At 40.7% G+C, this 27,049-nt stretch overlaps 2 protein-coding genes across 4 annotated transcripts in view; one reads left to right on the top strand and one right to left on the bottom strand.

Annotated features, from left to right (window-relative positions):
* CHLSN (cholesin) overlaps positions 1-27,049 on the top strand; it is a 573,216-nt gene that overhangs the window by 110,102 nt on the left and 436,065 nt on the right. The gene's annotated exons all lie outside the window — the stretch shown is intronic.
* GPER1 (G protein-coupled estrogen receptor 1) overlaps positions 2,346-27,049 on the bottom strand; it is a 38,864-nt gene continuing 14,160 nt past the window's right edge. For 2 of the 3 annotated variants that reach the window (XM_077449083.1, XM_077449080.1), the window contains exon 2: positions 2,346-3,831. In XM_077449083.1, the coding sequence (XP_077305209.1) occupies positions 2,367-3,452 (1,086 nt within the window). In that variant the 5' untranslated portion in view covers positions 3,453-3,831 and the 3' untranslated portion in view covers positions 2,346-2,366. The remainder of the gene's footprint in view (positions 3,832-27,049) is intronic. The other variant, XM_077449082.1, reaches the window with a different exon arrangement.

Genomic DNA, 27,049 nt, shown 5'->3' with positions numbered 1-27,049 from the left:
TCAGTGAAAAGAGCGCTGAGAGCTGATTGGAGGGAAGGTACGAACCCCCTTCACACAAGGCACAGGAACAGAGCTGAGGTTGTCAGTCAGAGGCTGTGTGCTAGAGATCACTCCCCTGTCACCTTTTTTTCTCTTGGTGTCAGGAAAATTTGTCAGAAGTGACTCATGCAGATAGCATGGGAACAGGGCAGCAGACAGACATGACACTTAGTGCTCTGGATTGAGACAATTACACATTATAGAGGGATATGCTTTGTTCGTATTTCATATCTGATGTTTACAACCACTTTCAAAGGGGATATGATTACAATGTATGACTATATTAAAAGTGACTCCGGTAACTGTAGTAAACTGTTTAAGGTCCCTAAAGAGGACATGCAGTCATGTATTGAGCTTAGGGGAGCGGACGTTTAACCATAGATTGCAAAAAGGGATCTTTACTGTTAGAGCAGTCAAAATGTGTAAAACTCTTCCTCGGGAAGTGGTACTAGCTGATAGGGTTTGATAACTTTTAGATGTCTTCCTCAGGAAGCAAACTTTCCTTTCGAATGCACCTGTAAACACTGCCTTGTTCCCGATTGTCCCCAATGTCCAGTGCGAGTGTTCATCTGGGTCCATGATGACCTACAGGACTCATATGTGACATAGAGGTCAGCAGTATAAAGCAGTGAGAGCTGCTGGGGACCCAGGACATCGACACTTCCGGAAATGTCAGTTTCTCAGAGTTCAGGGGACCATTGTTTTTTTTTTAAATAGAGTGGTTTTGGGCAGCATAGTGCAGTGGGAAAGGTAAGTACTCTCACTCTTCTTTTACAGGTATGTGTTCCTTGGGAATCTTTTGTATTGTTCAGGGTTTCTTCGAAGTTTACTTGTCATAATGAAAAAGAAATGAAGGCTGCCATTTTTGTCTGCTTTTAAAAAAGCCAATTGCCTGGCTGTATCTAGATTCAATGCTACGTCTTGCTCTCGGTCAGTGACCAGAAGCAAGAATGTAGCAAAAAAATCAGACACCAAAGAATATTCCTTATGGTTATCATTGTTATGTGTCCTTGATCTAAGGTATCAGTATTCCTGGGAGCTAACATTTTCAGAGAGAGACCAGCAACGGCAGCCCTCTTACGTCTCTCATTACACGTTTTATATGAAGCTAACCAGTTTCATTTAACCTTCTAAAGTGACAGGAGAAATTGTTAATTGCACTATTGTATGAGTTCCATATTCGGAGCCTAGAAGTGATTTCACTTTGGTATGGTAATTATACTGAAGGTTTATCATTGCCAGTAATTTTGCATCTCATCTGTATATAAGCATCAAATTTGTGTTGCATACCCTGTTTCCCTGAAAATAAGACCTAGCGTAATTGTCAGTGATGGCTGCAATATAAGCCCTACCCCCCAAATAAGCCCTAGTTAAAGTCCTTGTAGGGCTTATTTTCGGGGGAAACAGGGTAGGGCTTATTTGGGGGGTAGGGCTTATATTGCAGCCATCATCGACAATAATGCTAGGTCTTATTTTGGGGGAAACAGGGTAGTAATAGCAGCAGGAAGAAAAAGCTCATCAAGTAACCTGGGTCACAAGAAAAGATGTTTCTCATTAGGAAATAGACATCATTAAAAGATTAAGACCCCTTTCACACTGTCAGCGTATTTCAGGTGCTACAGTGCTAAAAATAGCGCCCGAAAAAAGCTGCTGCATGCACTCCAGCGTGGCTTTTACACTGGAGCGGTGCGCTGGCAGGGCGTCACAAAAAGTCCTGCTAGCAGCTTCTTTGGAGCGTTGAAGGAGCAGTGAACTCGCCGCTCCTCCATGGCTGCTCCCCATTGAAATCAATGGGGCATCACTGCGATACCATTGGCAAAACGGCACGTTTTGTGGGTGTATTTAACCCCTTTTCGGCTGCTAGCAGGGGGGTTAAAACCACCACGCTAGGGGTCAAATAGCGCCGCTAAGATGACGATAAAGCGGCAGTAAAAATAGTGCCACTTTACCGCCGATGACCATCACGGCTTGCTGTGAAAGGGCTCTAACTTTATTAAACAACATGTTCTCTGTTTTTTCCTCATACATCCCAAGGACTGAGAGACAGTTTTAAATGAGTTGCAGAGATTTGTTTTGGAACATTAGAGTTTCAGTGTGTTATCATTTATCGCTGTGCATTTAGTGATATTATTAGGGGTTAAGGAGATTTTGGTTAATGGTTTTTGGGATAGGTTGAGGTTATTATCTATTGCTTTTGGGTGTGATAGTGGTTGGGACATTACGCACTCCAAACACCTATGCCGATTTTCAGAAGCAAGAAACACATAGATGCCTGAATATCAATGGAAACCACATTAAAGACAACATATTTAACACTGCACCTTTATTTACACACCGCTGTTATATTTGACTTCCGATTGTTCCATGCTGTCAGGAATGACAGATTTAAGAGAAACTTGGCAGAATCGATTGAGAGAAGACATGCTTCTCTTATCCCTAATATATAAGCGCAGCTTATCTCTAAAGGTTTCTCCTAGAAAGCTGTAAATGAGTGGGTTTAGGCAACTGTTGGAGAATGCTGCCAGATTGACAATGTGACCTGTGAGCGGGTGGTTATGCCTGAAAGACTGATTGTTCTGCTGGTTATCGTCATTTTGGAGAAGTCCAATACTAATAAAAACATTCTCCGGCAGCCAGCAGATAAAGAACACCATGACAACAACTACAATCATCCTCATGGCCTTCTGCCTCCTTGGTCTTAGGTTTCGCTCTTTGTGAGCCCTTACCAAAACACGAATGATTAATGAATAGCACAGGCCAATAATTACAAAGGGAATAATAAAACCAAGTGTAATTTCCAACCACTGGATTGCCTTAACGTCTGCAAAGCAGAAATGCCTGTCCTCTGTGTGCTGCACTTGAACCGCTGTGAATGGCAGCAAGGTGGCAGAGATGGACACCATCCAGATGAGTCCACAACTTATCCTGGCATGCTCTTTAGTCCTAAAGATACTGGATTTCATGACTTTTGTCAGTGCAATATATCTGTCAAAGCTCATCCACGTGAGGAAGAAGATGCTGCTATACATATTGATTTGAAGGAAAAGGGACATGAAAGTGCACAAGATGGTAATATCATAATATTTCTCGCTGAGGTTGAATACTTCAATGAGAGAGTCTGCCACAAGGATGAGGTCAGCCACCGCCAAATTGATGAAATACAAGTCTGGGATGGTCATCTTTTCTCGAAATCGGATGTTTACCACCAGGATCATAATATTTCCAATGAATCCTATTGGGAAAAGCAGAATAGTGTAAACGCAGGATAAGATGAGCCCAATAAAATAGTGCTTGTTCATATCCATTAGTCCATTTTCAGCCAGGCTTCTGTTGCTATAATGTGATAAGTTCAACTCCATTAACGAGAAGTTCCAAGTGACTGATGGTACTTCGGTGCCATACTCATCCATCATGGGACTTTAATTAATGGAAAACATGTGCCATAAAATAAAATGAAAGCTGTTTTATTATCCATAGTGTGGTCAGCACAGAAGACTGCCTTACTGTATAGCCATGGCCTTCTGGCAGCAGTCAATTACAGTAGATCATTTCACGGCTGCTGCCTCCTCCCCGGACCACATCTGAAACTCTGCGTTTACATAAAAGCATGAGACCACTGCAAACCACAAAACTCCCGTTAAATCTTCTGGTTAGCTGCATTTTCATAAATTGACTAATGTACAGCTTGAGAGACTTGTATAAGTATTATAGAGAGTATGTTCTTAAAATTGTTCCTAGAATTGCATGTTCTGTTCTTCAAAAGGCTGTGTATTTTTCCTGCGAGTTAGTCTGCTGAAAAAGACAAATGTATTTTTAGTTTACATTTTTTCCGAATACTAGACATATTTTTGCATTAATGGCTTACCTTTTGACCTTTTAATTTTCATGAGATTGTGAACTTAGAGATAGGAACTATTATTTGGGTGAGCAAACCCTTAAATCATTGTGTTGCCACCTTTGACGCGTCCTGAGAGCTTTAGAGCCCAGCGACACATTTTTCAATTCTAGTACATTGCTATTTAATTTATTGGGATGTGGGCAGCTACTCTGGTTAGTCATATGCTACTGCTGTTTCCTTGTGCCCAATTTACAGCTTCCAGTTCAAGTCTAAAGCACAGCAGGCTACATAGATTAGATGGAGTTTGGGTTTAACCACTTCAGCCCTGGAAGATTTGGCTGCTGAATGATCAGGTCATTCTTTGTGGTTTGGCACTGCGTCAATTTAACTGACAATTGCGCGGCCGTGCGACGTTGTATCCAAACAAATAGAGCTTTCTTTTGGTGGTATTTGATCACCTCTGCAGTTTTTATTTTTTGCGCTTTAATAAAAGAGCGTCAATTTTGAAAAAACGCGTTATATTTTACTGTTTTCTGTAGTAAATGTCCCACAAAAATATATAAAAAACGTTTTTTTTCCTCAGGTTAAGGCCGATATGTATTCTACATATTTTTGGTAAAAAAATCGCAGGAAAACGTATATTGATTGGTTTGTGCAAAAGTTATGTCTACTAAATGGTAATGGTGTCGATCTGTGATTTTTATCGTGACTGTGACATTATGGCGGACAGATCGGACACTTTTGACACTATTTTTGGATCATTGTCATTTATACAGCGATCAGTGCTATAAAAATGCACTGCTTACTGTGCAAATGACACTGGCAGGGAAGGGGTTAACCACTAGTGGGCAGTGAAGGGGTTAAGTGTGTCCTAAGGAGTGATTCTAACTGGGGGGGGGGGGTGGCCTACAAGTGACACGACAGTGATCACTGCTCCCGATGACAGGGAGCAGTAGATTTCTGTCCCATCACAAGGCAGAATGGGAAATGCCTTGCTTACATAGGCTTCTCCGTGAGACGATCGTGGGCACCTGGCAGACATAGGCAGGACCTGCCAGCGTGCTCACGGAGCACACGGCGGGGGTGCAGCAATGCCATTCTGCTGACGTAAATGCACATGTGGTAGTCGGCAAGTGGTTAACACACAATTTTGTCACTAACAGCTTTGGGCCCCCCAATGATTATAAGGAACAGTTGGCCCTGCAGCCTTTAGGTATCAGCATTCTATCTGCTTAATATTGGTATTGTCCGATACAATCCCATTAATAAAAATAAAAGTGTACAAATAAAAGCCTTAACCACTTAAGTACCAGACTGTATTACCCCTTCATTACCAAGCAATTTGTAGTTTCCATTGCTGCAATACTTTGACAATTATTTCATCATGCAACACCACCCATTTGAATTTTATAATTTTTGGACAGATGAAGCTTTTTTTAATAGTATTTATTAGGCATCAATTTCTTTTTTTTTCTTTTTTTTTTGTTATTTTGTTATTCTACAGTACATAGAAAAAGAATATGTTAAAAGGAATGATTTCCCTACTTCCTGTTGAAATAAAAATGACAGGACATTGCCAACTTGCCCTAAATTACCTCCTTTGTGGAAAGTAGACAATCCAATATTTCCCACAATATTTTTGAGAAATGAAGAGACATGCTGGTTTAAAGGGGGTGATGGTGCACTAGATACAGCACATACAGATCATACCCAGAAGGAGGAGTTGTTAAAGAGTTAAATTTATAGGATCACATACGGTTAATGATATAATGGAGATCAGGAGGTTAATTTACAGGATAAGGGACACTTACGAAGCTGGAGGTCAGATGTGTTGGGGTGGAGTGAGGGGTTAAAAAGACACTTTTCATCTGCTGTTGTCATGATCAGTACAGTGTTCAGGAATTAATGAACGACTCGTTTATTAGTTCACCTATACAGTACTGTTCACATCTGTTAGACAAATCACAGCGATACCAAGATACAGAGCTGCTTGGATAAGCTCTGTACTCTGTGTCCATGAACTTAAGAGTTTGGTTTTAACCTCTTCAGCCCTATAGGACATTCCTTAGGTTGAAGTGGTTATACCAGGATATTATCTGCAGCTGCAGACATCCTATCAGTGCCAAACTTTTCAGCCAGAATTGGGCTTTGTTGTAGAGGTGATTCGAGTGGCTCGGCCCGGTACCACCAGCACTCAGTGCACTTGTGAAGTGAGAGGGGAGGAAGGTACATCCCTATCCACCTCTCCTGTGTGATTTGAGAAACTGGAAGTGATGATGATTTCATCTGTTCCGGTTTGTTGTTTACAAGCAGTCACCAGCTTGTAAAGCATCTGATTAAACCAATCTCGGTCTGATCAGATGGCTTTGATGGCAGAGGGGAGATCTGGGGTCTTGTATAACTCCGATCTCTTAGTAAAAGAGTACTTGTCACTGCCCATGCTAGCACAAGAGATGTTGTTCATCACTTGTGATAGCAATAAAGTTGATCGAAACTATTTTTTTTTAAAGGGACAGTGTAAAAAAATAGTTTTAAGTAAAATAAATAACTTTTTACTTTTAAGTGCCCTCATCTTCCTATGCTAACGTGGACATGTGAACACATACACAACTCCTGCCCACATATGTAAACGGTGATTGCACCACATTATCACTGTGAGCCCTCGTTCACACTGAACATGGCTTTGAAATCGTGTGAGTTCATCTGAACTCGAATGATTTCAAAGCTGAATTTCAGTCCGACTTCGAGGGTGACTTGAAAGATATCTGTGCGGGTTCATGTACAGATATCTATTGAAATCGCCCCAGAAGTCGCCAAAAGTAGTGCAGGAACTACTTTTGTAAATCGGTGCAGCACTGCAAAGCCTGCGTCGCACCAATTGGGGCGCTCCTATTGCCAGCAATAGGCTCCAATTTGACATGCAATTTGTCAAATCGCGCTGATTTGAACAGGGGAAGAACGTCAGAGAAAGAGCAATTATTCTAGCACCAAAACTCCTAATTAACATTAAACTGGTAACCTATTAAGGCATTTAAAGTGTTGCCTATGTGGATTTTTATGTACTGTAATTTGTCACCGTTATGCATGCGTATGCAATTTTAAAGTGTGACATGTTATCTATTTACCCAGTGTGACGCTGAAAATTGGGTATTATATTGTTTTTGTGTGTCCTAAAAAGTATTTATTTTTTCTTGTAAATTTGCATTTTAAAAATGGCCACACTTATATCGTGCAACATAAAAAAAATTGCAACAAACATTTTATTCCTCATGGTCTCTGCTGTGTAAAAATATATGTTTGGGGCTCTATGTAATTTTCTAGCAAATTATTTTTTACATGTGTGAGAAGTGTCAGATTTGGCCCTGGGTTCTGCATTGCAGAAATAAGCACTTTGTTATTTAAAGCTGTAACAGCAGTAGTAAAGTGGATAAAAAAAAATAGGTATGCAAATTATTCGTAGAGTTTCTTTCAACTTCACTGACTTATGCTGATGCTGTTATTTGATATGGGCATCTAGCTATCAATGATCCCTGGTCAGGAAAGGGTTAACACAAAACAGAAGTCAGCGATAAAATTGAAAGATATGTGCTTTTTTTTTTTTCCTACTTGCCAATATTTGTATTGCTGTTCATCTGCTCCTGTAATTCACCAATTTTCACACTATATAACACACTGTATAACCAAGGAGTAACACCACTGTGTGATGTTGCACCTGTCCTTTTCTGTCATTATACAAGATCCATTCTCATTTGACACACACCGAATGCTGCTTGTGCTCTCACCTCCTAAAAGCTTTTTGAACATGTCTCTCCCATGCCAATGACTGGGATAAAAACGTGTGGCAGATTACACATAATTATACAGGGAAAGGCCACTCATTTTCCTCTGCCAGCTATATACTCAGGTCTCAGAGTTGGCTTTTCACTGCAGAGTCAAAGCCAAATTTAACCCAGCCTGTAAAACAATGTGTAAATTAATCTTTATGGTGGTTCACGTGTTAAAGTAGAACTAATGTCCACAATACTTACCTCTTCAACAGTCCAAGGTCTCTTGCCAGTGCCACCATCTTCTTCTGGCTTTTTCCAGGTGCCAGGCTGTGGCTGTCTTTATTGGCCGGTGTGTGATGATGGCGCTCCTGCGCATGCTTAGGAGTGCATTCATCCAGGCACACAGGATCTGTGCCAGAATGTAAACTGCTCATGTGCAGCTCATTGTACATGCTAAAAAAAAAAAAATCTTGCAAGTAGTTTTATTTTATTGCAGAAGAAAGTTGTCATCTGCAATAAAAAGCCAGAATTCTTATGCTGCGTACACACGATCGGTTTTCCCCTCAGAATAAACCCCGAAGGTTTTTCCAATGGAGTTCCACTGAAACACACGATCACAGCAAATTCCGACTGTTTAGAACGTGGTGACATACAACACGTACGACAGGACTAGAAAAAGGAAGTTTAATAGCCAGTAGCCAATTGCCTCCTTCTTGTACTTGATTCTGCGCATGCGTGGGTTTTTTTAGTGTCGGAATTGCCGCAGACGATCACATTTTTGGATAGGAATTTTTCCTGACCGAAAAATTGAGAGCATGCTCTGTTTATTGCTAGCTGGAATTTGGCCAGCAAAAGTCAGACGGAGCATACACACGGTCACATTTCCCGATGAAAAACTCTCATGCGTGCCGAAATTCCGATCGCGTGTACGCGGCATTACAGTTTTCTTATCTAAAACTTTCGTCCTGCTTTAAATTTCTGATTTAAAAGTAGATAACATTTAGTCTAAAGGCATGTACACATGATCAGACTTTTTGACAACAAACATGCATTTAGCTGTTTTAAGGCAACATCTGACCGTGTGTGCGTTTTTCGGTTTTCATCTGACTTTTGTTGGCTGTGCGAATGGACAAACTTTTTGACAACATAAGTCCGATGGAGCAAAGTTGGATCGTGTGTACACAAAACCATTGGACTTTTGTACAAAGTACAAACACGCATGCACAGAACCAGTGCAAAAGATCAGACAACAATACAGAAGTTGACCAAAGGGTGGCGCCATAGTAATTGAACGTCCTCTCTTGAAGTGTCGTTACTACGTTTGTGTTTGTTGCCTAAAAAGTCAGATCGTGTGTATGCAATACAAATTTACGGCCAACTCCCTTTGTACAAAGTCTGATCGTGTGTATGAGGCTTTACAGGTTAGGTTTATTTTAGTTCCAAGTGACAAGGTCACTTTAATGGTAAATTTGGTGCTGCTAGTTTTACAATACGGTGCTTTACCACTATCACAAAATAAACAGTATACCTCTTGTTTTGAGTCTTTTTGCTGGAGTTGATGACATATAAATACAGTTCAATTTAGAGTGATTGTAAAATCTCAAGGTTTTTCACCTTGAAAAAAAAAGCAAAAACAAACCTTTACAACCCCTTTAAAGCGTTAGTTCACCTCTAAAAACAATATTTTGTGCAGTCACTATACATCACTGCATCACCCGAAGCGATTCAGGTTTTAACATTATGCCTCCCTTCTAACATACCTGTGATCGCATCTTCCTGTTAGGGCCAGCACTCCCTAGTTCTACAGAAAGGAGCACTGCCTTTTTCCCCGAGGGCTGCACATGTGCAGTGCGCTCTCTCTCTCGCCTGTTGCAACCATTGAGCTTATCTGAGCTGATAGTGTGCAAGTGCGGCCTTCTGGAAAATAATGGTGCTCCCTGCTGCAGTGCAGATAATAGGCAAAAGGTGTGTATGTGTATTAGAGCTGCACGTTACTTTACAAAATGAGAATCACACATTTTTTGCTTAGAATAAAAAGATCATGATTCTCGTGGCGTGAAATCTTTTACATTATACAAAAATATTGGGCTAATTTTACTGATTCGTTTTTTTTTTTTAATTAAAGTGTAATTTCTTTAGCGTACATCATAGGACACAGAGTCTCAAGTAATTACTTGGTGGGTTATAGGCCTACCTTCAGGTGTTGACACTGGTATAACCAATACAGGAAGTTGGCTCCCCTATATAACCCCTCCTCCTTCCAGGAGCACTCAGTTTTTTCGCCAGTGTCTAAGGTATTGGCTACAAGACTGCAAAGCAGAATACAAGACCTTCTTATGAAGAGGCATCTCCCCTCACCAAGGTGGGGGGGGGGGGAAGACTTCTGATGAACTCAGAAGTCTGGCAAAGGGAGATTCAGGACAAATGGACTCTAGAGCTTTGAGAGTTTCCACCATCTAGTTTTCTGAGATAAAATGTTCCCAAGGATCCAGGGAAAAGGCAATCCCTGTTGCAAGCATTAGACCGATTATTGGCTCAAGGGGTGATCAGACAGATTCCCAAACAATAGCAAGGTTTGAGGTTTTACTCAAACCTAATTACGGTGCCAAAGCCAAATGGGAATATCAGACCAAGTCTAGATCTACGTAATCTAAATCGGTTCCTGAAAATCCACTCCATTTGCATGGAGTCAATCAAGTCAGTCGTTTCCATCCTGCAAGGAGAAAAACTTCTAGCCTCCATCGACATCAGAGATGCATAGCTACTTGTCCATATATTTGCTCCTCACCAGAGGTTTCTGCGGTTCAAAGTAGAACAGAAGCATTTTCAGTTAATAGCCTTGCCCTTCGGGCTTGCTACAGCACCTTGGGTATTCACTAAGGTATTAGCCCCACCTCTAGTCAGGTTAAGGGCACAGGACATAACTGTCTTGGCTTACTTAGACGATCTATTGTTAATAGACCAGTTAGTGGCTTGCTTGAAGCAAGGTGTAGCCATCACAAGCAGTTACCTGGAAGGTTTGGGTTAGATTCTCAACCTAAAGAAATCCTCCTTAAAGCCACTAAGAAGGCTGGAGTATCTGGGCCTGATCATAGACACAGCCCAGAAAAGGGGTGTTCTTGCCTCCCGCAAAGATCAGCTCCATACAGGAGCTGGTGAGGGTGATCAGGTCAAAGAGAAATCCTTCAATTCGCCTTTGCATGAGGTGGTTAGAGAAGATGGTAGCTTCATTCGAAGCAGTTCCCTATGCTCAATTCCATTCGAAACTGAAAGCAGTATTCTGTCTGCTTGGAACAAAATGATTCAAGCTTTGGACTTGCCAATGTGGCTGTCCCCATGAGTGGCCTAAAGCCTCAGTTGGTGGTTACTATCTTGGAACCTGCTGAAGGGAAAGTCCTTCAGATCAATTATCTGGAAGGTAGAAATGACAGATGCCAGCCTTTCAGGCTGGGGAGTAGGAGCCTTGCCCATCGACATCCTAGAGATTCCGGCAGTGTATCTGGCTCTAGAAACCTGGACCTCCAGGTTAAAGAATTGTCCTGCCAGGATCCAGTCCGACAATGCCACGGCTGTGGCATATATCAAACACAAGGGGTCACCAAGAGTCTCTCAGCCATTCCCAGGAGAATGGTCTCTTCACCCCAAGGTGTTTCAGGCTGTTTGCCAAAGATGGGGGATTCCGGACGTAGACCTTCTAGCATCCAGATTCAACACTAAGCTAGTCAACTTTGCATCCAGGACAGGGGACCCACTCGCATACGGAACAGATGTGTTGGAGACCCCGTGGGATCAGTTTTTACTGATATATGCACTTTTCCCCGATTTGGTTGCTACCTCAAGTTCTTTGCAGGATCAAGCTGGAAAGAATATCGGTAATACTGGTAGCACCAGCATGGCCCAGAAGGTCATGGTATGCTGAGATCGTAAGGATGGCAGTGGAGGGGCCAAGGCTCTCCCACTAAGGCCAGACCTGCTATCTCAGGGGCTAATATTCCATCCTACTTTACGAACCCAAAATTTAATGGCTTGGCTATTGGGACCCACATTCAGAATAAACGTGGGCTTTCCAGGTCAGTTTTCTCTACTTTGATTAATGCTAGGAAGCCAGCTTCTAGAGCTATATATTATAGAGCCTGGAAAGCTTATGTTTCCTGGTGTGAGTCCAAGGGTTGGTACCCTCCGAGATATATCATAGGCAGAATTCTTACCTTTCTACAATTAAGCGTAGAGATGAAGTTGGCCCTGAGTACTATTAAGGGCCAAGTCTCAGCCTTATCAATTTTTATTTCAAAGACTGCTTACTATGCATTCTTTAGTCCAGGGTTTCATGCAGGGAGTGCTGCAGATTAATCCGCCAGGTAAATCACCCTTGAGTCCTTGGGACTTAAATTTAGTTTTGTCAGTGTTACAAAAACAGCCATTCGAACCGTTGCAGCATGTTCCCTTAGTTCTTCTGACTAGGAAGCTGATATTTTCGTTTGCTATATCCTCAGCAAGGAGGATTTCAGAATTGGCTGCCCTTTCTTGTAAGGAGTCATATTTGATTATTCATGAGGACAGAGTGGTTTTATGCCCTCGTCCAGGTTTTTTGCCAAAAGTGTTTTCAGGCTTTCATCTGAATGAAGATATTGTCCTGCCAGGGTTTTTCCCCAAGACCTTGTTCCAGGAAAGAAAGGTCACTACATTGTCTTGATGTAGTGAGCAGTGAAAATGTATTTAAGAAAACTGCTCCAGTTCGTAAGACTGATGTCTTATTTCTTCTGCCAGAGGGTCCTAAGGAGGGACAGGCAGCGTCAAAATCCACTGTCGCTAAGTGCATTTGGCAAGTTATAATTCAAACTTATGATTCAGGCTGGGTTCACACTGCTGCGGCTGGGAGACCCGGATGTGATTCGCACCGCACTGCAGTGCAAATCACATCCGATCTCTGTGCGATGCGAGTTCAGCCATACAGATGGTATGGCTGAATTCGCATCGCACCCGCTCCAAACTCGCACAGGACCCTTTTTTTGGTCCGCAGCAGAATCGGATCGCATGGGTGTTCACACCATGCGATCCGATTCCTGTCTCGAGTTTGCAGATCGCACTGCGATATGCGAACTGATATGGGGGTGTCATTAAGGTTTCACTGACACTCCCAGCAGTCAGCATAGGGCAGTGTGAACTGCCGGCGGGAGGCATGCGATGCGGGAACCCGCCGCGGATTTGCGGCGTTCCCGCATCACTTCAGTGTGAACCCAGCCTTAAAGGGAAAGATTCCCCCTTTTCAAGTTAAGGCGCACTATACCAGAGCGGTTGGTGCTTCTTGGGCAGTGCGTCACCAGGCCTCCAGGTTTCAAATCTGCAAGGCCGCGACTTGGCCTTCACTGCATACATTTGCAAAATGTTATCAAGTGCATGTAAGATGGAATGAGGATATCGCCTTCGGGCGCAGTGTGCTGCAGGCAGCAGTATAAGTCCTCAGGTCTGGGGGTTGTGTCTCCCTCCCCTCAAGTAGCATTGCTATGGGACATCCCACCAAGTAATTACTTGAGACTCTGTCCTATGATGTACGATAAAGAAAATAGGATTTTTAAAACTGCTTATCTGTAAAATCCTTTTCTTGGAGTACATTATAGGATACAGAGCTCCCGCCCCTCTGTTTTATGGGGTGAGAGTATATTAATTATATTGCTTAGCTACAAAAACTGAGTGCTCCTGGAGGGAGAAGGGGTTATATAGGGGAGTCAACTTCCCATTTTGGTTATACCAGTGTCAACACCTGAAGGTAGGCCTATAACCCACCAAGTAATTACTTGAGACTCTGTGTCCTATGATGTACTCCAAGAAAAGGATTTTTACAGGTAAGCTGTTTTAAAAATCCTATTTTTTCCCCCCAGAAAAAAAATTGCATTTGAACGACTGCTGCGCAAATATAATGTGGAATAAAATATTACAACAACCACCATTTTATTCTCTAGGGTCTCTACTAAAATATATATATATATATATATATATATATATATATATATATATATATATATATATATATACACATATATAATGTTTGGGGTTCCAGTTAATTTTCTAGCAAAAAAATAAATGATTTTAACTTGAAACCAACAAATGTCAGAAAAAGGTTTAGTGTTTAACCCTTTCATTACTAAGCCTATTTGACTTTTGTTGTTTACAAGATAAAATCATTTTTTTTTGCTAGAAAATTACTTAGAACCCCCAAACATTATATATATATATATATATATATTTTTTTAGAAGAGAATCTAGAGAATAAAATGGCGGGTGTTGCAATATTTTATGTATAATGTGAAAGATGATGTTACGCCGAGTAAATAGATACCAAACATGTCATGCTTTAGAATTTCACGCACTCGTGGAATGATGACAAACTATGGTACCTAAAAATCTCCATAGGTGACATTTTAATTTTTTTTTTTTACGGTTACCAGATTAGAGTTACAGAGGAGGTCTAGTGCTAGAATTATATCTCTCACTCTGACGATCGCGGCGATACCACACATGTGTGATTTGAACACCGTTTACATTTGTGGGCGCGACTTCCATATGTGTTTCTTTGCTGTGCAAGCTCTTGGCGACAGGGGCACTTTACAAAAAAAAATTATTTCTTATTTATTTTATTTTAATATTAATAAATTGTTAAAAAAAAAAAAATTGATCACTTTTATTGCTGTCACAAGGAATGTAAACATCCCTTGTGACAGTAATCGGAGACTGGAATGAAGCCACTTACGGCTTCAGTCCAGTCTGTCCCTAGCCGCTGGAGGCATCGGATTGGTGATCGGGCCTTCCGGTGGAACGGGAGGCCTGGCAAGAGCGACGGGAGGCGGCGGCGTCCCCTCTCACTCCTCTGGTATAACAGCCAAGCAGCTTCTAGCCGCATCAGTTGTTATTGCTGGAAAGCCAATCGCCGGCTCTAAAAAAACAGTACTGTGATGATGCCTGCAGCTGTGGACATGATCCCGGTATAACCCCGGAAGCCGAGTACGCACATCTGCGTACGCTCGTCGGCAAGGGGTTAAGTGGTTAAACTTCCCTCATTTACACCCTCATTTACACACCAAAGTGTATTCCTTTGATCTAAAGGACAAATCCTTACAATGTTTATACTTAAGTTCCACTGCTAAAGAATGTTGTGATTCTTGGCAGACTGCCTGTTTTGTTTTTTCCTTTCTTCTCAAGGCTGTCATCCTCAGCAGAGCAGAGAGAATTCTCTGCACAGAAAGAATCAGGAAATAGTTTATCAAGCTCACAAGGGGGAAAAAATTGCGATGATGATTCTTGATTAATCGTGCAGCTCTAATGTGTGTGTGTGTGCATATATATATATATATATATATATATATATATATATATCTCCTGTTTCCCTGAAAGTATATATGAGAGTGGCTCTGTGTGCCATGTGAGATCACTGTGATCACCGTTACCAGTCAGGGCTAATCATGGGCAGAAAGTACAGAGCCAATGAGCAGCTCCATACTTTAACAATAGCTGTGGTCAGCCACAGCGTTCAAAAGTGTAAACACTGGCTGTAATGTGTAGCCAGCACTTTCCTTCCTGTCACACGCACAATTCAATTGTGAGAGGGGAGAGCTGGCTGCTCATAGTAACCACTGTTCCAATGCACTTTGTACTTATTTGTGCAATCAGAAGTTGAATACGGTTTGAAGGAAATTACTAAAACTAGAGCAGAGAGAATCCGAAGTAGCTGTGCATAGTAACCAATCAGCTTCCAAATTCAGCCTGTTCTGTTAAGCTTTAAATATGAAAGATAGATACTGATTGGTTGCCATGCACATCTGCTACAGATTCTGGCTACACCAGTCTAAGTAAATTCCTCCCTGTGCGTTTTATATTTTAGTTTTGGGGGAGCCTTTGAAATATAAGACCATGAATATATACAGTTTATCTCTTTGCGGATATATCGTTAATGATTTTGCTTAGGTTTTTGACAGCCTGTTTTAAGAGTCTATGAGGGTTAATTTGTTTCAAGTTTGTATATTACTGTATCTTGGTTACTTTATATATGTGGGCGATGATGTGTTTCCTGCTCCTTGTGTTTAAGTGAAGGCAAGTTGTTCACCCCCTATCAGTTTTTCAGGCAGGCCTGAGTGGAAGCTCAGTGTTAAAGAGGAGGTGCAGTCGGCTCACATAATTTGTAATAAAAACATATTTGCCATTCTGAAGCTTCCCTCCAACCACTTTGCATACTATTTTATATACTGTGATTCTGTACTTGCCAAATATGCTGCACAAATCTCCCTCCACTGAGTCTGGCTGCAGCCATTTTAACTGTGGGCAGCTGAAGCTGCTACCTGTTTACTTTCTGGATTTACACTGACACACATAGGCACACCTCCAGCTCTCATTGGCCCTCTTATGACTCACCCTCCCCTTCCTGGCAAACTCTCAAGAGAGAAAGCTGTGCATGATGTCCTAAGCCTAAGCTTTTTACTATGCAAGAAACAGGAGGTGGGCTATATAAGGCATTTACTGACAGAATAAAATAGTTTTATTACCCAAAGTTAAAAGAAAAGTATGGGTTTTTATTTTTCCCCCCATCATACTTACCTAGGTGGATGCAGCTCTTTGAGCGGAGAGAGCTGCTGCTTGTCAGTCCGCAGCTCTCCTCTGCTCCTCCATGCTCATTGGAGCGCTGAGCTGTGGAGGGCAGGGGTAGCGCCCCTCTCAGGCTCTCAGCAGCTTGTTGAGAGGCTGAGATGGGCATCAGTCCAGGTACCTGGTGGATCCAGATTTTGTCAGGATGACGTGGTGCCTGGACCGATTCCAGTGGAATCAGCAGAGAGCGGACTTCAGGCCGCTCTCTGCTGAAAACGTGTCACAGTGTCAGGGCTGGCTTAGCCCTTCCTTCTCTGGGCTGGCTGCTCGGCTAATTGCCAGCTCTCATCTCTCTCCACAGTTACCAGCTGTTCCTTATCCAGCTCGTCTGACCTGCCTACTTAAAGCTGCCCAGCTCACTTCATATCTGGCTTCGCCTTGGTCACATTACAAGAAACCATCTCCTGCGGTTCTGTTTAAAGACTGGCTTGCTGACATCCCTTTCTGGCTCCTTACCCTGCTTGCTGTTGCCCCACTTGGATCCCTGACTTCTGGCCTGGCTGATTACCCAATCTGATTATTGAACTCTGGACTGGCTGACTACTCGATCTGGTTACTGTACTCTGGCTATGCTTTGAATACACTTAATCTATTTACCTTTTTATTTTTATTAATAAACAAGTGTGATTTAATTGTACTTCTGTCTCAGTCTGATTCATGTCTGACACACAGGAGGGAAAAACGAACTGCACTCCTGTGACCCATAGGAGAAGCCCAGCCAAATGATCACAGGATGGACTTCTCCTTTAAAACAACAAGAGCAGAAGATTTAATAGATGGAAAGTTGAAAAAAAATGACTGAAGTTCTGCTTTAAAGTAGAAGTCCGGTCAAAATCATAGTAAGCATAATCCTACTCCCACCCCTTTCTAAGCCCTATAATAACTACCTCGTAAAAAGAAAAATGTGTATACTTACCAAATTTTGCTTGGTCACCTTATCCCTCCGGTGGCCGGCTTCAGAGGAGAGGACAGAGCAGTGACAACAAATGCAGAACCTGGGCGATGACATCACACATAGTCTTACTATGCGGGCATCCATTGTCCGCTGTCCCTCCTCTACACTGAAGGGGACACTGGGATCGGATCATGTGACTGGACTGACGTAGCTGAGTTTAGGTAAGTATACACATCTTGCCTTTACAGGGTAGTTAGAAAGGTCTTAACATGGGGCTGGAAGTAGGTTTAAGTTTTAGTTTTTGACCAAGCTTCTATCTTTGGGCTCTTAATCTAGGTCTGGGGGAAAAAAAATAATGGAAACTGTTTGTGTCCCTCTCCCAACTCTCACCAATGCACCTGTAACTGGCCCTTCTCCTACCATGCTCAAAGCACCCAAACCTTATTTTGTTTTGAAATGGGTACATTTTTGTTGGTAAAGAATAAAAAAAAAAAAAAAAATGGATACTTCCGATTGCTGCAGCTCAATTTATGTAAATCTTAACTTGACATATTTGGATAAAGACCAATCAAACTATTGAGAATTTTAATTTTTTCATTGTCAGGCATTGAAGTATGGAGATGTGTACAGAAACCATTGCTTGCTTATTGAAATGTATGCAGGAGGATACTAATGCTGGCCATACATACATTATACGAAAAATCGGCTGAAATTCGGTCATTTAGACAGTTCACACAAAATTGATAATCGTTGGGACGTTTGAGCTGAAAAAACGAAGGACAAGTTTGGACGTTTTCTGCTGAATGAACCATAAATTGAAAGGTTAATGTGTTTTCTGTCCGAACTGTCTGCACCAGATTTTATTAAAAAAATCTAACAAAAAACAATTTATCGGTCAGTACATGATGGCAATATCATTTACGCTCAAGGTCAAATGTTCGTTTTTCAAAAATGGGTTTGGCCGATTTTTAATATAGTATGGCCAGCATAAGGAAAGGGACAATTTACTATAATGTGGGTACATGCACTGCCTGGCAGTGGTCGAGTATATTTTCTGTATCTTTATACAGTATGTAGTCAAAATAGATTTTTCTTGTAGTTATGTGTGGTTGATTCACCTCTCTTGTAATTATTCCATTCTGTTTAGTGGCTCCAGATGCATGCCGGCTGAGATGCCTTGAGAACTGGACTTCTCATTTTTTTCATGTAAAATCAAATCTCTGTTTATTTACATTGGACGGGACCGACTTCATCCCCTATGTTTTATGCGTTCCTAAAAACCAGAAAAACAAACTTTTTGTTTAATCTTTAGCCTGGATGTCCCCAAAGGACTGAATCATGATTTGTTTAACCTGACCATAGACTTCAGACATGTAAATGCTGCACAACTATCTGTAGATTTTTTTTAAATTGACGTAATCATGCATGCTGCGATTGGCCAAGCATGTATTTGTCAGTGCAGGTGTGGGTAGAGCACAAGCAGATACCCTGCCACTGCTTTAACCACTTGACCACTGGGCACATAAACACCCTTCCTAACCAGACCAATTTTCAGCTTTCGGTGCTCTCACATTTTGAATTACAATTACTCAGTCATGCAACACTGTACCCAAATGGAATTTTTGGCCTTTTTTTCCACACAAATAGAGCTTTCTTTTGGTGGTATTTAATCACCGTTGGGTTTTTTATTTTTTACGCTATTAATCAAAAAGTATATTCAGTAAAAAAATAATAAAATCTTTGTTTCTTTTAAAATTTATTGGCAGAGTATTGCACAGTATTGGCAGAGTATTGCACAGTGTTGCAGAGTATTGCACAGTATGGGGAGAGTATTGGCACAGAGCAGCGCTGTGGGCACTTCACATCCAGCCCACAGCACTGCTGCCATCTCTCCCCCTCTCCCCTCGCACTGTACTGATCGGTGGGGAGGGAGGAATCGGCGTCCTGACCAGACGCTGGTTTGTTTACAAGTGATCGCTCCGTCATTTGATGTAGTGATCACGTAGTAAACGGCTGCTATCAGCGGCCGTTTACCGTGATGCGCCGGGACCTCTGGACCCGTCAGTTTATGTGGCCACAGGAAAATGCAGAGAGCGTCAGAATCGCACAGCAATTACGAACGTAGTGACGTACAAGAGGTACGTGATATCTTTTAGCTCCATTCGTTTTACAAGACCGAGCGCTTCTGGCTCGTACTTGATTTTGAGCATGTGTGGACTTTTGTGCGACGGACTTGTGTACGCACAATCAAACATTTGTTGGCAGAAATTGTGAGAACCTGCTAGCCAACATTTGTTGGCGGAAAGTCCGACAACAAATGTCCGATGGAGCATACACACGATCAGACTTACCACCAACAAGCTCACAACATTTCCCGTTGGAAAATCCAATCATGTGTAAGCGGCATAATTCTTTGTGGCATAGATTCACAAGGTGTTGGAAATATTCCTCAGTGATTTTGGTCCATATTGACATCATAGCATCACACAGTTTCTGCAAATTTGTTGGCTGCACATCCATGATGCAAATCTCACGTTCCACCACATCCCAAAGGTGCTCTATTGGATTGAGATCTGTGGAGGCCATTGGAGTACAGTCAAATCATTATCATGTTCAAGAAACCAGTTTGAGATGATTTGAGCTTTGTGACATGGTGCATTATCCTGCTATAAGTAGCCATCAGAAGATGGGTACACTGTAGTCATAATGGGATGGACATGGTCTGCAACAATACTCAGGTAGGCCATGCCATTTAAATAAATGTTCTAATAGTACTAAGGGACTAAAAAAAGTGTGCCAAGAAAATATCCCCCACACCATTACACCCCCAGCTTGAATGGTTGATACAAGGCAGAATGGATCCATGATTTCATGTTCTTTACACCAAATTCTGACCCTACCGTCTGAATATTGCAGCTAAAATTCGGACTCTTTAGACCGGACAACGTTTTTTCAAACTTATATTGGTATTCTCCTGGTTGTAACGAGTGGTTGAGTTACTGTTTCCTTTCTGTCATCTTGAATCAGTATGCCCATTCTCCTCTGACCAAGGCATTTTCGGCCACACAACTGCCACTCACTGGATATTTTCTCTTGTCTTTTTCGGACCATTCTCTGTACACCCTAGAAATGGTTGTGTGTGAAAATCCCAGTAGATTGTTTTTTTTTTTTTTAAATACTCAGACCAGACCATCTGGCACCAGTGACCATGCCACATTCAAAGTCACTTTAACCCCCTTTCTTCCCCATTCCGATGCTCAGTTTGATCTTCAAAAAGTTGTCTTCACCACATCTAGATGCCTAAATCCATTGAGTTGCTGCCATGTCATTGGCTGATTAGCAATTTGTGTTACCAAGCAATTGAACAGGTGTACCTAATATAGTGGCTTATGAGTGTACTACGCACAGGCAAAAATAAGTCACAGGCACTTCACATCTCAGAGTAAATTAATAGCAGCACAGTTGACTACCTAACATATTGCTCGTTAGTGTGCTGATACTTCGTCTAACCCGATTCCTAAGCGTAACCGAGTCCTGGTGTCACTTTTGGGATGGTGTGTGACATCAGTTTCAGTCGCCACGCGGCGCAGCCACGCCCTTATGATTGGGTCACTGCTACTTCATTTGGTTATACTACTTTTGAGACTTTGCATTTTTCTATGAATTTAAGTTAGAGTTTTCAGTTGTGATATGTAATATTGATATATCGCCTCCTGGAGTCCATTAATACTATTGTGATTTCTTGAGAGATATACTGTGCATCTGGAAAGTATTCACAGCACTTCACTTTTTCCACATTTTGGTATGTTACAGCCTTTTTCCAAAATAGATAAAATTCATTATTTCCCTCAAAATTCTACAAACTATACCCCATAATGACAACGTGAAAGAAGTTTGAAATCTTTGCAAATTTATTAAAGCCGTAATGCTACACTCCTGGGTCCTCTTGACCGCAATGGCAGCGGCAGCACCCGACAGCTGATGGAAACATAAAATGCGGTGCCGACATTGCCAGACTCCAGGACAGATAAGATTCCTATTCTTAAAATTTTTGCAGAGGTGGAGGGGCCTTCTCTTTAAGTGGTGTACACATGATACCAATGATGTTTTTAGTTGTCTGTAAGGGCAGCATTATTCCTACCGACAACCAATATAGGTGTTTTTTTTCTTTCTATTGACCCAGATTTATTAGAGTTCCCTCAGACCTGAGAATTATTTTAGGGGTTCCTCTGGGGTAAAAAGGAGGTCTATAGCAGTCCTCTGGTTCCAGTAGACATGAGACTTATCAAGTGCATCATATGATTGTTACATACTGTATATGGGAGCGCCTTTAGACACATATGCTTGCCTCAATATACAACGAATGATTCCATCTGTTGAGTTAGACAACCAGCCAGACACTCTTTTGCCGCAGACTCTTAATGAGAATGTTTTGAAAATACAGTGTTTGATGGTTTGTCAGCAGAAGCCCCTTCACCTATGTTTCATCTCATTGATTTTTCTGAAGCTTATTATAGCTCTGCTTTGTTTATCTTGGGTCTTCAGTAAGATCGTCTGGGTGAACGAGGGGTTCCAGGTGTTGCATTGTTGCTAGAACTGTCTGTGTAAATGTATCTGAATGGGTCTGTGTGTACACAGCAAAAACATGTACATCTCATCAGTTAGAAGTGTTGACTTGTTATGAGCTGATATTTTTTGTGCATTATTGATATAATATCAGCTTTATGCAACAAATAATTGTAAATATATGTTTCACAAATTTTAACACGGAAAGTCATTTTAGAAGACCCCTAAGCTGTGCGCTATAAATGTATATCTATGTTTTAATAATTGCAATATGGAAAGTAATTTTAGAAGAGCCCTACCTGTACTGACCCCACGTCACCCTATTGAATTAGAACACATTAGTCCTGTCCCTAGTGTACTGTTTGAGATATACTGACCATACTCTAATGCCCTGTACACGATAAGATTTTCTGACGAAAAGATCCATCTGATTTTGGCCTAAACTTGTCTTGCATACACACGGTCGCACAAAGTTGTCGGAAAATCCAAACTTTCAGAATGACGCGACATACGTGACGTACTACGGGACTATAAAGAGGCCAGTAGCTTTCGTCTCCTAAATTATTCTGAGCATGCGTGGCACTTTGAGCGCCGGAATTGTCTACACACAATCGGAATTTAAACGTTCAGATTTTGTTGTCGGAAAATCTTAAATCCACATCTCAAACTTTGTGTGAAATTCAGACGGGAAAAGTCAGATGGAGCCCACACACGATCGGAATTTCCGACAACACAGTCTGATCGCACATTTTCCGCCGGAAAGTCCGACCGCGTGTACAGGGCATTATAGTTTTTTTTAAATAAACGTTTATACAAATATTCTGACGAGAAATCTCATTGTTACATTCGATGACGCGATGAAAAAAGAATTTGCTTTTAACATTCAATTTTGAAGTGAATAGATTTTCTCTAACGAAAACCACATTCACTGTAATAAATCAATTTCTTCAAGATTTTTCATCCTGATCCTTTTGCATTTTTTGGTTCCTGTGGTAATAATCTTTTTAACTTCACTAATGAATAGAAAATCAAACTCTGATAAACTCATCTAGACTGTTTTTAATAAAATGCAACTTAGGTGAGTTTATAACGCTGTTTTACTCCTGTCAGGGTAAATGGCATTTACAAGAAACCAGTGTGCATGAGGCCTTAATGTTTAAGAAAAACATGATCTTCTGAAATCCCTGGGGCCTGTTTTATTTTCTGGGTCACCTTTACATTATAGATGACGGAGAATTTACAAACCTACATTCTTGCAATGCTTGGCAGTACATAAATGCACCTTGTCAGCAAACCACAATGTAACCCGTCTTTATTTCTGGTTTAATATGTGTTGGCATCCAATTAAAAATGAATGGTCTGCCTAATGCAGTACGGTACGTTAAATACACATGCGTTGCAGTAAGCTACATTTTTGGAACTAATGCATGGAATCAAAAATAAAAAAGCAGAACAGGGGTTTTACAGTCTCTGCATCCATTTGTTCATTTATGGGTGTGAGAGATATATTAACCACTTGCCGACCAGCAACCATAGTAATACTGCAGCAGGCCGGCTCTATTGCGCGAATCGCCATAGGTGTACTTTGCTTCGTGCAATAGATACAGTGTCCACCGGCCCTAACGATCACCCCACAGAGAGCCAGAACAAGGATCTTCTAATGTAAACAAACAGATCCCCATTCTGTCAGTGATCGTCGGGTGCTAGTGATCAGGAACAGCGATCTCTCTGTACTCCCTGTCAGTCCACTCCCCCCACAGTTCCAAACACCCCCCAGAGAACACGTTTAACCCCATGATCACCCCCTAGTGTTAACGCCCTCCCTGCCATTGTGATTTATATAATAGTGAATTTTTATAGCACTGATCACTTAATAAGCGTCACTGGTCCCAAAAAAGTGTCTGATTTTTCTGCCGCAGTCCCGCTAAAAATTGCTGATCACTACCATTAGTAGAAAAAAAACTTTATTTTTACCAAAAATATGTAGACGAATACATATTGGCCTAAACTGATGAAGAAATGTGTTTTTTTTTACTTTTTTGGGGGATATTTAATAAAGCAAAAAGTTAAATATATATATATATATATATATATATATATATATATATATATATATATATATATATATACGGTATATATTTTTCTTTTTTTCAAAATTGTCGTTTTTTTTTGCTTATAGTGCAAAAAATAAAAACCACATAGGTGATCAAACACCACCAAAATAAAACTTTATTTGTGGGAGAAAAAGGACGTAAATTTTCTTTGAGTAAAGCATCGCACGACTGTCAGTTAAAGTGACGTATCGCAGGAAATGGCCTGGTCATTAAGGGGGTAAATCCTTCCGAGGCTGAAGTGGTTAATACTGTGTATACAGTATACATAAATATGTAAACCGATTTTTACCTACAATCTCAGATTGTAGAGGCTAATGCCTTGTACACACAGTCGGACATTCCAACCACAAAATCCATCGGATTTTGGCCGAAACTTGTGTTGCATACACACGGTCACAGAAACTTGTCAGAAAATCTGATTGTTCTGAACGAGGTGATGTCAAACATGTATGTCGGGACTATAAACTGGCCAATAGCTTTCGTCTCTTAGTTTATTCTGAGCATGTGTGGCATTTTGTCCGTTGGAATTGTCTACACACGATCGAAATTTATGCGATCGGATTTTGTTGTCGGAAAATTTTAGATCCTGCCCTCAAACTTTGTGCATCAGAGAATCCAACGGAAAAAGTCAGATGGAGCCCACACACTATCAGATTTTCCGACATGATCCGATTGCATGTTTTCCGTCGGAAAATCCGACCGTGTGTACAGGTAATAAGACGTAGGACATATGGAGGTGTAGGGGAAACGCTGTAATCTTATGCTAACATGTTACTGCGATTTTCTTTTTGTCAAGCACTAACACTTTTTTGTTGAGTTGTTTTACCATACCAAAAAGAGCAGAAAAATAAAAACACTAAATATATGCTGTTTGCATATATATATATAATAGAATCTCAACTTTACATTTTTGGAGCGTTGGCTTTTATTTATAGTAGTAGCAGGTAACAGCTATGTGTTTTGGTATACCTAACCAAGATTTTCCACTAGGATAGGAAAATGTTTGAACATTGTACCATTTTCCTGAATTATACATTCGGATGTTTTAATGGGTTTCTCAGTTTAGTTGCTCCCTTGCCACTTAATAAAAAATTTTGTGCGCAAGTGTCATCCAAACAACTTGAACCAACGCGGCTAAAACTTCATAAAAGAAATGGCCATAGTAAGTCCTAAATGTGAGTTAGAGCTATTTCATGTTTTATCCAAAACACTTAACGCTGAACTCTGGGCACATACAGTATAAAAGGAATGTAACTTTAACGCAGCTCAGTAATAGTTTCTGGCCATTATTTATTGTATTTTTTTATATGTAAGCAGTGTAAGTACAATGACGTAGGATCAGCGCCATTAATGTAAGGCAGTATTTTGAACACATAACTGTACATTGACATACTCTGGAATCCTGTATGCATTGTTACACATTCTGAACCGCTGTCCCTTGTACCATGTGCATTTTACACTTACATTCTGTATACTGCACACTCCTGCATTCTGCATATTACATAATCTGAAACACTGTACCATGTAGCAGACTGCATGCATGTATTTTACATACAGTGGACATTTTGCATAGTTACATAGTTAAACTGCAGTGTTATGCATGCTGTGTTGTATATAGCATGTTTTGGATCACTCCAAACTTTATGCTGTGGTATACACTACCTATTTTCTTTCAATAATTTATTAATTTTTCAAAACGGCATACAGAACAGTATGTCCAAATATTCATCAAAAGAATGTCAAACCAAGGATGCAGTATACAATATGCTTGTTGACTCTAACCATATAAGTAATAACAAAATCCTTTAAGAAAGGTTATAGTATGTCCCAAGAGGTTTCCTTGTCACCTGATAACATCCCTCAAAACCTCAAAAAACCTAGAAAAAAAAGGGGAAAAAAAGAAAACCCTCAAAAAATAAATAAATAAATAAATACATTTTAAAGGGGGAAAGAGGTGGAAGAATTAAGAAATGAAGTAGAGTAGAACAGAGTGGAATGGGGTGGGTCCCCCGGATTACACTACCTATTTTAAACTGCTGTAATTACTGTACTATATGTATACTTTGCTATGTGCACATTGTGCTATACACTACATTCCTCCGATCACAGATCGCTCTATGCTGTGTTACAACCAAAAACAAAAATTTATTTTATTGGGATTTTATGTGATAGACCAACACAAAGTGGCACATAATTGTAAAGTACCGTAGAAGGAAAATAAATGATTTTCATTTATTTTTTATTTTTTTTTACAAATATCTGAAAAGTGTAAAATGCAAAATACATTTACTTTTTGGTTGCAACATGCCAAAATGTGGAAAATTTCAAGGGGTATGAATACTTTTTCAAGGCACTGTAACACAGTACGTTGTACCGCACATGCTCTGCAGCACACCATAATGTTCATGCCATGAGTTATGCTGAAATCTGTGCACAAAAAAAAGGGTTGTATAATGAAGTGTTTCTCAACCTTTTTTCAGTCGAGGCACCCTTTAAAATTATAGACAATCTCAAGGAGCCCCATTCTAAAATGCAAAAAACTATTCTAATAGCTTTACATAATGCAGAAAAAACATACACACGTAGGACACCCAACATTAGAGATGATTTATTCTTCCAAAGCAAATACACTTTTGCACACTGGTAGTGACTAGTATTCCAATTCTATTGTCACACCAGTGCTGAGGGAGAGGGGCACAGGAGCGCCAAGCAAGGATGCTGTGGAGGCAACAGATATCCTCCTTATTAACTGATGATGTCATTGGTTGTTAGGATGCCAGTGTCTGGAAAGTTGTAATGGTGTATAATGAAAACCTGTAGTTTTGTGTAACCAAAAGACAGGCTTTGATCCACCTGCTGGCTTGTATACAATTCTTGATCAATTTGTAGGCATTTTGCCAAGGCACCCCTGAAGATACCTCAAGGCACCCTGGTTGAAAAATGCTGGTCTAATGCAGCATGCAAAATACCACATATTGCCCTTTCGGTAACACATTGCAAAAGTCTAAAGAGGGCCTGCATAAGTGATGAATTACATTTGTACACTTTTCTGTTCCATTAGAAAATTTTGAAAATCATATTGAGAATAAAATCTCATCCAGTAAAAATAATTTGCAAGAAACACATACAGTATATGCACATTTAAAAAGTGAAAAGGACTGTGTGTCGTGTAATGGCCTAGGGGAACCAATTTACC

This window comes from Lithobates pipiens, unplaced genomic scaffold (assembly GCF_037356315.1).
Source record: "Lithobates pipiens isolate NorthernLeopardFrog02 unplaced genomic scaffold, aLitPip1_a1.2 Scaffold_22, whole genome shotgun sequence".
Lineage (NCBI taxonomy): Eukaryota > Metazoa > Chordata > Amphibia > Anura > Ranidae > Lithobates > Lithobates pipiens.
Note: the sequence above shows the minus strand (reverse complement) of the source record. Positions and strands in the feature narration are given on the sequence as shown.